Source organism: Anopheles coustani, chromosome 2 (assembly GCF_943734705.1).
Source record: "Anopheles coustani chromosome 2, idAnoCousDA_361_x.2, whole genome shotgun sequence".
NCBI classification, from domain to species: Eukaryota; Metazoa; Arthropoda; class Insecta; order Diptera; family Culicidae; genus Anopheles; species Anopheles coustani.
Window position 1 is genome coordinate 9,047,308 of NC_071289.1, and position 15,472 is coordinate 9,062,779.

Genomic DNA, 15,472 nt, shown 5'->3' on the forward strand with positions numbered 1-15,472 from the left:
GTTGGACATGCCCGCGCGCCGCACTTTGCACACGTCGCAACCGACTCCGTACTGCCGGCCATTTGTCGGTGTGAAGCGACGACGTTACGGTATGCAGTGCCTGTCAACCGAACCGGCCCCGCACGACGACGTAACGCCCGTTCCGTAATCGGCAATAATTATCGCCGCGCAATGGGTCACATCGTGTCGTCATCGGTGGCGTATTGTTTTGCGACGATTCTAGTGACGCACAAACGCCTGGTCGAGCGACGCCGGAAGGGGTCTCGGGGGTTGGGGATCAGCTGTAATGTTGTTGCCATCGCCGACGGTGCCGATATGTTGGGTTGTGTGTATGGCTAAAACGACTAGGCCATAATATTGGTTCGATATTAGAAGTGTCCCCCTACGGCACGCTTACTCAATCTAGTACAAGCCTCTAAGCATGTGTTCGTCGTATATTTGTACCTATTTCTTACACTCCCTTACATGGCTTTAGAATTGCTACGTTTTCGGAAATTAAAAAATAAATAAGCATGAAAAGTTACTTTGACCTTAACTAAAGGAGTGAAACAGAAAGCCGAAGTAGAGCAATACAGTTGCCAACTTGGATGCAAAATTTCTAAATTTGCAAAATTGTTGGTAATGTATATTTTTCCAATTCTCGTTCTCGTCTGTCCAAAAAGGTTTAGAGTATTATTTGTTTTATTTTTTTTCTAAATATCTGAAGTTGAATGATTGTTATGATAAGGACTGTATACTAACGACCGACAATGACAATTTGTGGCAGCATGGCCGAGCAGATATTGGTTAGGTTCAGCCAGTTGACCGAGACGAGTGTAGTGTTGAGGGTGTAATGGTGCGCGTCCACCCTTGAGTACTACCGAACGTGACGCTAGGATGTACGAGTTGGCATAGTGGGCAAACGAACACCAGCCCAGACTTTGCCACTCTGTCCGGTCTCGTGTGGCGTCTCGATTGCCTTTCGTGCCATTTGAAGATCAGTCTTTCGCTGGATGCGTACCCGTTAGTGCACTTAATCCGCCCTGGGGCGAGTCCGGGTCTCCAAGTACTTAGTCTGGTGTGGCCGTTCGTCGTCGTCGACTGTAGTGATCTGCGGTGAGCCAACGGGTACGGACGGTAGTCGTCATCGACCAGCGAACGGGCAGGGAGGGGGGCTCGTAAATCTCGTGCCGCTTCAAGTTGATAGATAGTAATTGTTCACCGTTCGTATGAATATGCGAGCGGTCCGTACGCCGCGCCTAAGGTAGGTGTGCAACAGTACGGAACACTGTTTCGATCGGTGGCGCACCTTCCGAGGCCACCAACTGCTCTGGAAGTAGTCTTTAAACGGGAACGGGTGTTGTACGTCAGCGTTAGTGTTAGAACAGCTGTGTGCTATGTGCGTCTTTCGTGTGGAGGCTTTCGAAAGGTAAACAGTTTCTTATCCGTCGTCGGTGGCGGACCTTCGAGCGGTCCCTTCGGGGCTGGCGGTGGCTTATCTCAACCCGTTTCCTCTCCACACGCGTTCCTACCGATGGCGTCCGCGCGCGTCGACGATCGACAGTGGTTGCTTCGATTCATCAGTGAATCGTTTGTTCGGTATAGTTTGGCGGTGGTGGATGTAGTGCGCTATAATTGAATCGAACCCGCACCGTAAACAGCATTCAGCAGTCCCGGGACACTGGCTGTGTGTATTGGGTACCGCGTTCCCTCGGCGAGGACGTTTGGAGGTGGAAGTGTGGGGTGATGGAGGTGGACGCACACACGACGTTGTTTTTATCTGTCGCTCTTGCGGCCATATGGTCTTCGGCCGTAAATGCATGTGATGCCGAGAGTGGTTCGCGGGCGGTCGGCGAGAAGGTGGTTGGTCGATGATGAAGGCGGGCAAACACCGTGAACCACCACCGTTCTGTTTGCTGTGCTTCTAGTGGTTCCGTGACTATATGTTGGAAATTGGCACTTTGTAGCCGTTGCTTGGTACTCCAACGGCGAACGTGGCCCGTGTGCAGCCAAGCGCCATCCCGAGGGAATTAACTGTGGCTTGAGGTAGATATAAATTAATGTGCATTGCACTTTTGCGGCTCCAGTGTCAACAGCTCCTGATAAGGTATATGGATGGGTTCTGGAAACGGTGTCATCCATTGTCGCTGGTTAATACCCTGCTGGCGAACTACGTGATCTGGCAGTCTGGCAGTGTCTATAGTCTTCGGTGATTGCGTTTTACGATCAATTTGATTTTAATCTTGGCCTCGGGAACGTTTCATACGTTTGGAAAGAATCCACTTGAAGTCAAGCTTAAGGCCTGTGTTTAGTTTAATATGAAACTGACGTTCTCTACCTTGCTACTTGATTATCCCTTGTTCAACATTACTGTTACTAAATTAAATTGTGGTAAAATGGTAAAATTATGAAAATGTGCATTTTTTTCCAAACATAAATTTGTTTCTTATCTCAAGAAACTTTTTTAAGAATAATGCATTTCTGATGGTACAAACAACATTGTTCATAGGGAAATGATTGCTTACAAACTAATGTATTGCTTTTTAACATATAATCAATGAAAATTTACAGGTTACATGGGTGTGTAATAGCGCTTTCATTCCTACGTATTTGCAAACAATACAGTAAAGTCAGTTATGCTATATTTAAGCATAATCTTGGGAACGTGAACTTTAAATTTGACCCAAAAATATCAGCTTTTAATGATATATGTTTACAATTTAAATGCCTTCATGCAAATATTGCGAATTAATGGTGAAATGTATAGCAATTTTGTGTTACGCCTATTTTAAATCTCACTTTACATTTAATTAAATTGTGCATTCCCCTTTATAGCAACATGATGTGACATGTGGATGACTAAATAAAACGTCAACGGCGTATAAAACGGGAAATTAAACGAAACGCGTTAAACATCCAAACAAGATCCAGCCAGGTTCGAGTGTAGGATGTGATAAATAATTGCAGGCGAAGAAAATGGCAGCGATGTGTTAAATGCACTAATCGAATTTCGATCCATAAAGGATACATTCCGTGCGGACAGGAAGCAAAATGGGTCTCCTGCACACCTAAGGCGGCAAGTGGATTTATCTACGTTCGATGGTGACACGGTGTCGAAGTAAAGAAAAGCGACTCAACCACGGATGAAAAGTGTGCGAACGAGAAGCACCCACCGTATTTTCTCGCCAATGGATAATGATCCAAGGAACCGTAAAGTCATCTAAGTGGGCATTGTCGGGTCATGTAACAAGCACCTGAAGTAACGCGGTGAAAACCTTGCTTGCAACAGCTTGAAAGAACGGACGCTGCGGAGGACAGAGGCAACCAATAATTGGCGAGTGAGGAAGGAAGTCGGCATTTGTGTGTGTGTGTGTGTGTGTGTGTGTGTGAAGAAAACGGAGCCACAGTGTGAGTCCTTCGAGGGTGTGCATAATGCATCCGGTCCGTGCAGCGAGGTGCAAGGCGATGGTGGACACCATGGTCGCTTTCAAGGCGGTGGGTCAGGGGCAACGGTGTCGATAAAAGTTAGGTTAAAACAGGTGGACCAAGTACAGACGGAGACACACTCCCAGGATCGCTATCTCGCTTGTGTCGGAACGGTTCGTAAAACACTCCGGATGGGTCGCAATGGTGACGCTATAGCGTGTGGTGTGTTGAACGTATGAAAAGTGCACATGATTGTCACACAAAGGCAGCGAAGTGAACAACAGAGAGTGAAAAGCGAGTGAGAAAGCGACCGAAAGTGAGCTCATGGGGGCCTGGTTCGACGAAAACAGCACGGATACGACACGACCTCTGTTTTGATTGCCTTGTATCCTGCTACTGGCTGTGTGGGTGTGTGCGTGTGTGTGATAAAGAAAGGGAGAGAGAGAGAGAATAAAAGAGAGAGAAAAGCGCCTGTCTGCTGCAAAATGGGCAACTACTGTAGTTCCGGCCAGACGAAGAAAGATAAAGATAATGCGTCGGAAAAGTCTGAAGAGTAAGTAATGGTCTGATGGAGTGGGAAAAACTCATTTTAAGTATTGTCATCGGTGAAGCGGAACAAATGGATGGAGGAAATTTAGTTTGTAACACTTTTTGTGCCACAACATTATGATTTCCTTTATGTGCGTAATAGCATTTTCTGATAAACATAAATCGACAACGATGATGTAAAATCGAACAAATTCGATTGGATAAATGTTGTTCGGTATGTTATTTTTCGGTTAGTATAAAGTTTATTAGAAACGATATGAGTTTTGTGTTACAATCGTTTATTAAAAACCCCTAGCACAGCAAACCATTGCGTAAAAAATCCTGGAACACTTTTCAGGGGATTTTTATGTATGTTATAATTAATACCTCTACACCTGAGATCGGAACGGTGAGAAAACCATCGACTTGCATTTGATTCGCTGTGTAGATATAATTTTCCTACGGTGGTGATGTTGAAGCATGGTCGCGTTCAGTCGCTGCCCCGATCGATTCGCCAACCGAGCGCCATCCCGCTGAAAGTGGGACACTGTTCGGTTAGTTTAATTTTACGCTCCACAACAACCAGCACTTGTGTACGGTGGATGGTTTACGTGACCTTATTGGAGCAGCAACATGTTGCCTGTGGCTGTTGTGACCCCCTAGCCTTGCTGGTGCTGTCAATCGGCCAATCAAGTGCGGTGAAGGTTTGGTGGAGTTTATTGAAACGTTATTACCTACCTGCCTTAATAAAGTTCTTTTCATGTCTGCACCCTGTCTGGGGTCTGTATTTTTCAATCGGACTTGACTGGTTGGGAGAGCATAAATTATTGCTTTGGTGGCAGAATTATTTGTGTACGTTCGGGAACTTAAATTTGGAACGCTGATAGAAAAATGGAGGCGCATGGTGGTTTATGTGAATCATCAATCGGACATTGGTATTTTCCAATTTTTTCATTCTTGTTTTGGTTTGTGCGATTTTTCATCAATGTATTCCTCTTTAAATTATTCTTTTTTACCTAAAAATCTTTCTCAACATACTTTCAACGCAGAGAACCAAATTGTCACAACAGGCAATGGAGACGCATGGTGTTTGGTATAAATTTTTTGTTCATACTATGTGTTTGTTGATTTTCTTTCCCCTATCGGCAACAGAACCAACCGTGTTTATATTTATATTGGCTCACGTTTGAGTGCCCTCCCCGCAATACCGTTCACCAATCATGACATCAGGCGCATTATTTCACACTTAATAATTTATTTTCGGTACTCATCGACCGGATCGGACGTAGTTTGTGGTTGATGTATTTTTACGCCTGTTTGCCATAAATCATTGCCACTTGGGGGAAAGGCGGTGTAGGGCAACGGTTTGTGAGGAATCCGATTAGGTGGAAGATTGGTTAGCTTGAGATAGAGAGTTAGAAAGAGAGAGAGAGCGAGAGAAAGCAAGGGAGTGCAGAACAAGTAGGCCATCATTTTTCTTTTCTCGATTTGTGCTCCGCTTGTCTCTTTTGGATTCCACGAAGAAAAAAACGAGTAAAATGAAGACCTCCATTAATTTGACATCCCCCGTTACCGTTTCAGATCGCCCTCGTATCAGTTGGCGGACAAAAGCAAAAAATCAAACGATGTAAAGGAGGCCCCACTGGCAGCTCCGGAGGTCACCTCGGATGCGTCCGGAACGGGCCAAATATCCAACGGTTCCAATGCCACCAACGGGTTCAACCCCGGAATCGGCGGTGGTGATGGGCCGAGGGCACAACCGAAGGCACTCCAGAACGTGCAATCGATGACGCTGTCCGGTAAGTTCGTGATGTAGTGAGTTATTTATCGAACTTGTTTGGTATACTCTGTTTAAAAGACGAATTTAATCCACGATGGTCGCAGTTTAATCATAGTTGCTTTCTTGTAAACTTCATGCATCGTTGCTTGAGTTACATTTCCACGCAAAACGAAAGCCGCGTCATGCGCGGATAATTTTTCAATCGCCAATCAAACTAACCTATCAATCACCCGTATCTGCGCCGCCAGAGTCGACCACCAACAGCCCGATGGCCGTGTCGCCACCATGTGATATACCGCCAGTGCATCAGAATCTACCGCCGAACCTAACGCCCCTGTACGGCAAGCCGACCACCAACCGGCGGACGGACAAGTACAAGAAGATCGTCCTCTACATACTGGCGGCGGATGATGGTAAGGATGATAAATGCTTCCGGGGGTGGGAATTTTCTCATCTATCTTGCTGTTTTCCCTATGGCCCATGTTCAACTCGCAAAATTGGCTAAAAGGGGGTTCAAAAGCCAGAAAATAAGGCCAGAGAGTGTGTGTGGGGGAAGGAAAATCCTGACCTATTTTTATCCCAATCAGTTCATCGACGTACCAAAACGACAACGTTCTGGTGGTGAATCGATGGCAATGATGGGGCCCCCCGTTCCTCCCACTGCTTATGGTTTGTGTTCAATTATGGTTTGTCCGATTTGCGCTCGATTGGTTAGTTTATTTTTACTGCCCACTGGTGCTGGTAGTGGTTTAGTGCATCCTACGCCACGGTTCAGAGCGTTCGTTCGACCCGGACCTACCGGACCGAAGCGAGCGGAAGGCAAACCGATATCCTCCGGTGATCGAATTGACCTTTTCCGGCTCCGTGATTGTGTACTATAAGGATAAAGGGTGGCAGTTTTGTTTAGTCCAAGGCAGAGGAACCGGGATGGTAGTGTGCGTTTATTGAACTCCCGTTATGTTGTCCCCTTGTCCAGGCTTCCAGACGGAGAAAGCAGTACTGCGGGAAGTGTTCAAGGGGTTGAACCAGAAGTGTCAGAGCCGTGGCTTCGAGCTGCACGTTGCCGACCTTCACGTGCTGCAACCGAAGGGTACCAGCTTCGACGTGAACAAGTGGTTCAGTGGCCCGCTCGAGGCGCAAGGTGGCCACGATCTGGCCGCGAACTGTTTGGCCGAAATTGCACGCCAATCGTGCGATTCCTATCTGATTCCGGTTCTGTTTCTCGGCGGTTCGCTCGGCGATCCGCTTCTGCCGCTGACGATCGAGAGTCAGGACTTTGTCGCTGCGCTGCAGATGGCCGAACGGAATCCGCAGGAGCGAGCGATCCTGGAGAAATGGTATGTGCTGGATGATAAGTCACAACCCGCGTGCTACCGGTTGAACCCGAAGGCTAATCCGGTAAGTTTAGGTGTTTCTCGCAACGCAGAGAACTATCTTCTCACTGTTTACTCTCTTTTTTCTCCAATTTTTAGCCAATAAGTTCGGAAGAATCACAACAAGAGTTGTCACTATTGCTGCAAACGATGGTGGATATATTCTCTAAAGAGCTACGTGATTCTTATCTGACAACCGTCGTGGAGCAGGTGAGTTATTTGCGACTTATTCTTTCCCTAGTAATTTTTGTTAAACAGATATTTTCCCCATTTTATTTATAGTGTAACCTGATCAGAATCAAAAGCATGTTTATGCTGAGGCACAATATTCATACACTCTTTTCTATTCCCATCCAGGAAATCAACAATACCGTTCTCATCAGTCAAGAGCTGTCGAAACGCTGCATTTGGATACAGAGCACGGTGGCTCTACCGAAGGCCGACGGAGTCTCCTCCACGGAGACGGAGATGGTGCGCAGACTAACAAACATCCAGAACGATCTGAAGGTAACGATCAAACCTAAACGTCACCCGTACGATAAGCTCTAACCTGTGCGCCTCGTTTTAGAACCAACTGTCCGAGAAGCATATAATTCGTATCCCGGCAAACGTCGCCCAGCAGCAGGAACAGTTCGGGTCGCTGCTGGAGTCGTGCCTCTCGCTTGAGATCGATCTCATCATCGACGAGCACGTCAGCAAGTACTCGATACCGTACTGCACGTTCGGTGTCGACCGGCGGCTGCTCAGCGAGCTGGAGGAGGTCAATCGGCATGCGCGTGTGCTGAACGAAAACTGCGCCAACTTTACCACGACCGATCGGGTGAAGGACTATCTGCTGTCGGCACGCGGCAAACCGCTGGTCGTGCACGGTAAAATGGGTGCTGGCAAGAGTGTGTTCATGGCAAAACTTTCGCAAAACCTGCACGCCTGGCTGCCCGAGTCGCATCTGGTGATGAGGTAGGTGATTGAGGCAGATCAGAGACTGTTGGTTGAGGTCAGTTCACAAAACCATTACCACCCCATTTTGATCCCTTTTTCAGATATGCCAACCTCACTATGCAGAGCTCAGATGTCACGTCGCTGTTGGGTTCAATAACGGAACAGATATCAGTATTAATTAAGGGCGTGCCGACCCGTTGCCATCATGTATGTAGTGCTCTCTCTGTTGTTGGTGAACACGACAAAACGTTAATCTTGACCATCTCTCTCATCGGTATTCATCTCCTCAGACCATAGCGTCGTATGCCAGTGCACTGAAGACACTGCTAGAGACGTCCAAGCACCAGATCACCATCCTCATCGACTCCGTGGACGCGCTACGTGATGTCGAGGACCTAGACTGGCTGCCGGTGGTTCTACTAGATAATGTGAAGCTTGTGCTAACGGTGAGCTCGGGAGGTAACGGGCAGGACCTTGCCAAACTCCAGGGTCCAGAAAATCGTGTGTTGCAGCGCTTGCGCGATCGCATAGCGGACGATGGCTGCTTCCTCTATCTCACCCCGTTTACCCAAGAGCAGTGGGAGGATGTGTTGTGTTTCGGCGGGGGCGACATCTACGCTGCGAACGGGGCACTGCAACTGCCGGAATGTTGGAAGAAGTCGGATGAGAAAATTTCCATTCAAGCGAAGGTACGGATCCCACGTCGGCGTAGCCAATTGATATTCGATCAATAATAAATCATCTTTTCCATCCTTTGAGCGCAGATTCTATGGTGGCTAGGTTGGCTCGGAATCACCAACCTCTCGGACACGTCCGTGTCGCATATCAGCGACAAAGTGTTCACCATTCTGGAGGAAAAGTTCACCACCGCCATCACGAAGCTCATCATCCCGCTGCTTCTGGCTTCCCGGGAAGGTTTACTGGAGACGGAAATAATTACTCTTATTAGGAACTCCAACTTAGTCAATGGTAGGTTTTTGAGTTGGCTTTACATGTTGGTCCATACACTATTCATCCATCTTCTTTCGCTTCAGGATCGACTACTAAACTGTGGACGCACTTTTGCTGGAAGATGGGACCACTTTTCTTGCACAACAAGAATATCATCGTCGTCGACCGGACGCTACGGCAGGTGGCGGAGAAGCGGTACGAGGCTGACATGCAGCAGGCGCACAGGATCCTATACGATTACTACGAAGCACAGCCAAACGTATTTCTAGATAAGAAGGGAAAGGATAAAAGGTATCCCAACAGTCCAGGCCGTGGAGAGATTTGACTTAGTTACTGACACGCGCCTTTCACTTCTCATTTACAGTTTTAACTATAGGAAGTTTGTGGAACTACCCTACCACAAGTACAAGCTCGATGCACTGGATGCCGCTGATCTGTATCCCAATTCTTCGTACCTGACCGACCTCGCCTGGTTGCAAGACAAGCTGATCGCTACCGGTTGTGTTCATATTTTAAACGATATCTGCCTGGTGGACGTCGCATCTATCGGCAGCTACCCGCACGTATCCCTGTTGAAGGCGTTCATCGAGCAGCACTTTAAGGCGCTCAACTACGACGGCCACCAGCTGTACTCGCTGCTGTGCACGTTCCTAGCTTCCGAGCTGCGGCGGAACGGTTCACTACCGGCGATTCCGAAACAGTGGCTTGATACCATCGGTCAGAGCACGGTGCCGTATTTGGAGCGGTTGCAGCTGGGTGAGGGTGCGGAAACGGAAGACTTACCGACGACGGAAGGTGGCCAACCAGCCGTCGGGTTTGATCTGATAATGAACCTTAACATCGAGGGGTATTTCGTCATATCGCTCAGCACGGAGCGGGAAGAGATATGCGTTTGGGATGTCGCGAAGTAAGTATTATTTTCGGTTTTGGTAAATTCCACGACTGCTATCAATGTTGTTCCGTTCCCTACCGTAGGTGTCGAAAGGTCCGCACATTAACCGGTGTACCACAGCCGTCGGCCATTTGTCCAGTGGGCGACTACGGTGTAGCCGTGCTGTGCCGTCGAGAGATTCGCATCATCAATCTGAACGAGGGCAAGTTCAAGGTGACACTGAAGGGGGTCATGAATCAGAAGATGCCGTATTTTGGGCTGCACGATCCGTCGCACCTGGTGTGTCTGTCGCGCAACCGCATGTACGTTAACCTGATGAACATCGATTCCGGTGACTGCGTTACCACGTTCAAGGCGGGAGAAGATCGGTTCCTTAATTCGTTGCTCGTTTCCGGAGATGGAAGGTTTGTATAGAATCAAGCATTCATCCAACGAAATATGTTCATATGAAAGGAGAATTTTACATTTCAACTGATGACTGTTTTAGAATTCTGGTGTGTGGTGACGAGACGCAGAAACCGTTCCCACTGCTCGTGTGGCACCTGTCGCAGAAGAAATTGCTATACGATCTGCGCATCCCGCATCACGACTTCATTACATCGCTGTCCGCCATTACGCACGAAGGCTCCTACGTGTGCGTGGTCGCGAAGGAACTGGCGGAACCTAGCCCTAACTTTATCGTCGTGTACGACCTGCAGAGTGGCACGCTCTTCAAGAAGTGGAAACCGTCGTGTAACACGGTATCGCTGGCTATTTCGCAAACCAACACGTGCGTCATAGCGGGGCTTGAGGATGCGCGCATATTGATCTGGGACTTGGTGACCGGTATGTGGAGCTCCCCGTTCGCTTTTGTCCCATTTACATCCGTACGTTTCAATGGTTTAATATTTACGTTTCACTCCCGTAGGCAACTGTCGGAGCACCCTTGTAGGGCACAGTGCACCGGTGACGTTGCTGAAGTTGGATCCGACGGGAAAAATTCTGCTCTCCAGTGACCGGGAAGGTCGCGATCTGTCCATCCGGCTTTGGCAGCTCGATAGCGGGAAACTGCTAGCGGTGTACACTCCTGAGGAACGTATCACGACGTGTGAAATTCTTAGCGGTGGGTCCTTCCTGGCGTTGGCGCTCGAGAATCGGCCCAGTCTGCTCACGCTTAAGTTGCATAATGCGGCTAATATCGCTGGAAACCAGATTAAAACGGACCGGTCAGATGAGGAGCGCCCAGCCGTGGTTTACGGCAACGCCGAGCACGACGGTAAGCTATTCGATTTGAAGCAGTAAGGTACACGACGTATCCCGAACAGACAGAGTGGAACGAATCTCAATACACGTGGAATCGGTGGAGCGTCGCGCGAGGGTACTATTTTAATCTGGCATGATAGTGTTTTATTTTACGTATCTATAGGTAAGCTCAGTATCTAATATTTTACAAGGATTTGAGAAGCCATCAAGAAAGTCAGTAACAAACCGCACACAAACATTAATTCCTAGACAAGCATGGATAGATAAAATCGTTGCAAAAATCGAACAGAGTAATAGTCAAACATCTATATTAACTGCACTTCGTACGACGAAAACCATATTATTAAATCCTTTGAGTGGTAGCAAAGCGTGTAAATTAGCAATTGAAAACAAAAACAAACTCCAACATCAAAGATGGAAAATATATTCAACGTAGGTAAAAATCCCTAATGCATTCGGATGTAAAATTTGATAAATTGCGTCCTAAACTAATCCTGTAGAAAGCGAATCAAATGTGTTTTTTGGTTTTCCAAAACGAAAGGAAAACTAAGCAAAAGATAACAAATATGAAAATTGCTTCCAAACGTTGATCTCAGCAATGGCGAATTTGGAAATTAGAATTGATCCTTACAAGCCAACGATGTCCGGATGAAAGCAAATACCATTCGCTTCTACCGGCAGCGAGCGTGGCTTCGCAGCGAATGTTAATGTATAGTGAACAATTGGACACTCGATAAATCTAAAATCTACTAGTACGATGAGCGATTTCCCGCTAAGAAAATTATTGGCAGTTTCTACAATCCATCATAAACAAATAAACTTAATCGGTCCGGACCTGCTTTGCAATAGTGCAGAATGTGAGAAAATTAATAATCTAGTTAGCAATCATCAGGTTGAAGCGATACCCAACCATTTACTACTACTTGTAGGAAAGAGATGGTCATATGATCCTCGAGGGAAAATCTTATGTACTGATCCAATTGCGTAGCGTAAACTTGCTCATCTATTCTTTTGACGTTTATCTTCCTATACAATATATCTGAATGCGCTTTTTATGGTTTATGTTCTCCAGTAATCATTTTTAAATCGGAATTAACGCTTCGGACGTATGTAATCAGAGCGCTGGATTAAAAAGTATTAAACTAAACACGGTTCTCTCGCTAAGGCCAAGCAAAATGAGATCTAAAATAGCGGAATTAAAACTGATTACGTCTTTCTGACTAGCATAAAACTGTAATTTTCGTTTGACCAAATTTGTTAAGGGAAGAAACGACACATACAATTCAATGTTTTGAGGGTCACCAGCATATATGCAATAGCCGTTGTTGCCATTCTATTAAATATATTCAGGTTCGGTATTTCAAAGATGTAAAAAAATATCTTTGCTTCTTTTTTATTTGTGCTACCAACCTTTAATAAGCATCGCCTGTTGGCCTACACAGGGTTATTATGATTATGAGTTTGTTTTAATACAAAAAGTCGTATGCATCGCTTTTTCCAAGCTGTTAGAGTATCTTTTCATCTTGCACAAGCTTTTGTGATAAAAATGAATCAAAGTTTATCACTGTGTTTTACCAGATCGTTTTGTCTGGGTGTGTTTTTGCAAACTTGTTTCGTCGTATGCTGCGCAAAATTTTGACGCAAGCACGCGTGTAACGGATGCGGAACGGTGTGAAGGTGTGTCCCAGTCATTGAAATGTTCGCACGATTAACGTAAACTCACGCTGATGGGCATAATTTACACTACGCACAACAAAAGCGAATCCTATGTGGAGCAATAGTAATCAACACGACATTTACGATATACTATAGTAGTTATCATATTTATAAAATAACACGCAAATAAGAAAATCTCGAAGCACAAAAGTCCGTAATATGTAATGGAAAAGCAGAAACTTACACAAATATTCAATCAAAGTCCAAATCTTCGATGTTGTCACAAAGCGAATAGTAGTTTAAACCCAGTAGATGGAATAAGTGTAGTAGTGGAAACAATGTGCAATCCGATGATACCAAAGTAAATACACAAGCCACCAAACAGTAAACCTACCAACGTACCAACCAACCAACCAACCAACCAATTGACCAGAAAACGTAGCCGGAAAAGCGCCGACAGAAAGTCCTACGATAACCCAAGCGGTAAACACAAAAACACGCTACACTAGCTAAGAAGATGATAAACTAGAAACCGTCTCATCTGGAATGGGACATTAAGGCTGGTCCTTGATAGCGATAACCCCCTGAGTGGATAATCATCTTATGGCACCACCTTCCACCCTTCGAAATAGCGCCTCAAAACCCGCGAAAAGAAAACCCCATCAATTGAAACACGCTGGAAAATCCACCAATATACCGGAAGGCTGCAGGTTATAAGCCGGATATCAGGCATTGTGTGTAAGTATTCAGTAGTTATGCGGTAAAGAAAGGGTAGGGAAACAGCAAACTGAACCGTAGAATCTTCTCTAGTCCGGATGTAAGTGGATGTGATAGTTTTCTAAAGTTTGTTACTCTAAACCGTAGCAAGAGGCTGTAGCTGCAAATGATCGAACACTTTTACAAAGACCGTCAGCGGTTGGCGAGAGGAGGATGTGTGTGGTAAGATAAAACCAAGTTATTTCGCGCAAAATCTAACATTTGTGGAACATCTGTCTAGTCTAATGCAGTATACACTTGAGAAAAGCAGTGTCAGAATTGTAGAACAACAAACCCGACCAACATTCTCTGGAAATGATGTTTCGTTTTGGTGAAATCGACCGACGGGTGAATGCACAAACATAAAATATTGTAATCTTCGGATAATCTAAACATGAACGCTTCAAGCAAACCGTACAACAGACCAGACGAAACAGCAGGAAAGAAAAGAAGAAAAAACAAAAATGATGTGAAATAACCACAAGCGCAAAACAACATAAGCGATGGAGAACTATCAAATTTTTATGTAAAATCTTTTAAGTAATATAGTATTTGTTACTTTTGATTTATACGTGTGTATTTGCAAAAAGAAAACAAGAAACAAACCAACAAACTATTATACGTATATATCAGAGGCAATTGAAGAAACGTTGTAACGGAGTGAAACAGCATATACTGATCGAGAAAAAAACCCATATTGAAGCTGGCGAACAAAAAAATGTGCGTTTCATTTGGTACGCTGTACCAACTCAATGTTATCACATAGTTATTTACATCACCCGTGTTTGTTGCATCATTTCTTTCCGCCGAGAAACACAGCGTCCGCATTTACAGACAACGTTGTTCGTGTTGCATTCGTGATGCAAATTGTGCAGCAGAATCTATGACGTGCTGATTAGGAAAACCGGTACGACAGGCACCGTTTCATGTACCACCAGCGGCCGAGATTCATTGATCGTTATGCGAGAATGTGTATCATCGAGAACAACAAACGAACCCCTGGGAGGTACGTTCGAGCCGGAGGCAGGATGGCGCGAGGACAAGGTGCATAAACGTTAATGTCGTAGGACCAATAAATCTAAATTTAAAATCCCGCACCGAAAGGCGGTTCCTGTCACCGGCGAGGCCATTTATTATCAGTCGGTGCGAAGACACGCTAACGATAGCGCGGGGTCGCACGAGGATAGGCAAGTCAATGGTTCCGTCTAGGCCAGTCGTAGACGGCGTCCGACGACGTCCGGGATTATCACGGCGGCGTGAGAAAAGTGATTTTTTTTTTGTGGATTCGATGACTTACTGACGGATAGGGTTTTTTGAGGGTCTTGGTAAGGAATAGTGTTACTAAATGGGTGTACTATATCGGGACTCATCTAAGAGGAAGTTGCTTGTAACGTGCTAGGATGAATCCGTGCACGTTTGCCTGTATTCTGTATGGTGCAGTATTGAAAAAATCGGTTTGGTATTAAAATACATTATAAAGCTTGTTTCCTCGTGTGCTCTAATATTTATGCTTTTATAAGTTTGTTGTTTCTCTAGTGTTTATTGGTTCTCGTTGATTTCTGAAGAATTACGTTGTTTGAAAAATGATGAAAAATAAAATCTTTTAAAACATTTAGAAACTTCCGAACTTTCTTCTGCTAAAATTTATACGATACCTTTCATTTGAAAAATCTTTGATTTCATAAATTAATTAAATAGATGCATTTTTGATAAGACTCTTAATAGTAGTGACAGTACTATTTACAGTTATTGGTACGGTAATGTTTTAAGCACGAGATCCGTCCCTATCTTTTCGGCGAAAACAAGGGGCGAAATAATTGGCTAACAGTCGCGGTCCAACATCATGGCGCGAATGGTCGCGGATCGGTCTAGCGGATTTCAGTCGTATCGCTCACGTTCAGTCAACGATTGGCATCGCGTGCGGCAACAACCGAATACGAACGTAGCAAA

At 45.6% G+C, this 15,472-nt stretch overlaps 1 protein-coding gene across 1 annotated transcript; it reads left to right on the forward strand.

Annotated features, from left to right (window-relative positions):
• Window positions 1-997: 997 nt before the first annotated feature.
• Window positions 998-11,175, forward strand: LOC131262648 (uncharacterized). The gene is made up of 16 exons (XM_058264699.1): window positions 998-1,107; window positions 2,815-3,958; window positions 5,515-5,732; window positions 5,962-6,126; window positions 6,690-7,111; window positions 7,186-7,296; window positions 7,444-7,593; window positions 7,655-8,043; window positions 8,127-8,232; window positions 8,316-8,714; window positions 8,790-8,994; window positions 9,060-9,267; window positions 9,341-9,883; window positions 9,952-10,272; window positions 10,356-10,693; window positions 10,776-11,175. The coding sequence occupies exons 2-16, from the start codon at window positions 3,891-3,893 to the stop codon at window positions 11,147-11,149; spliced, it is 4,017 nt and encodes a 1,338-aa protein (XP_058120682.1). The 5' UTR covers window positions 998-1,107; window positions 2,815-3,890; the 3' UTR covers window positions 11,150-11,175.
• Window positions 11,176-15,472: the final 4,297 nt, after the last annotated feature.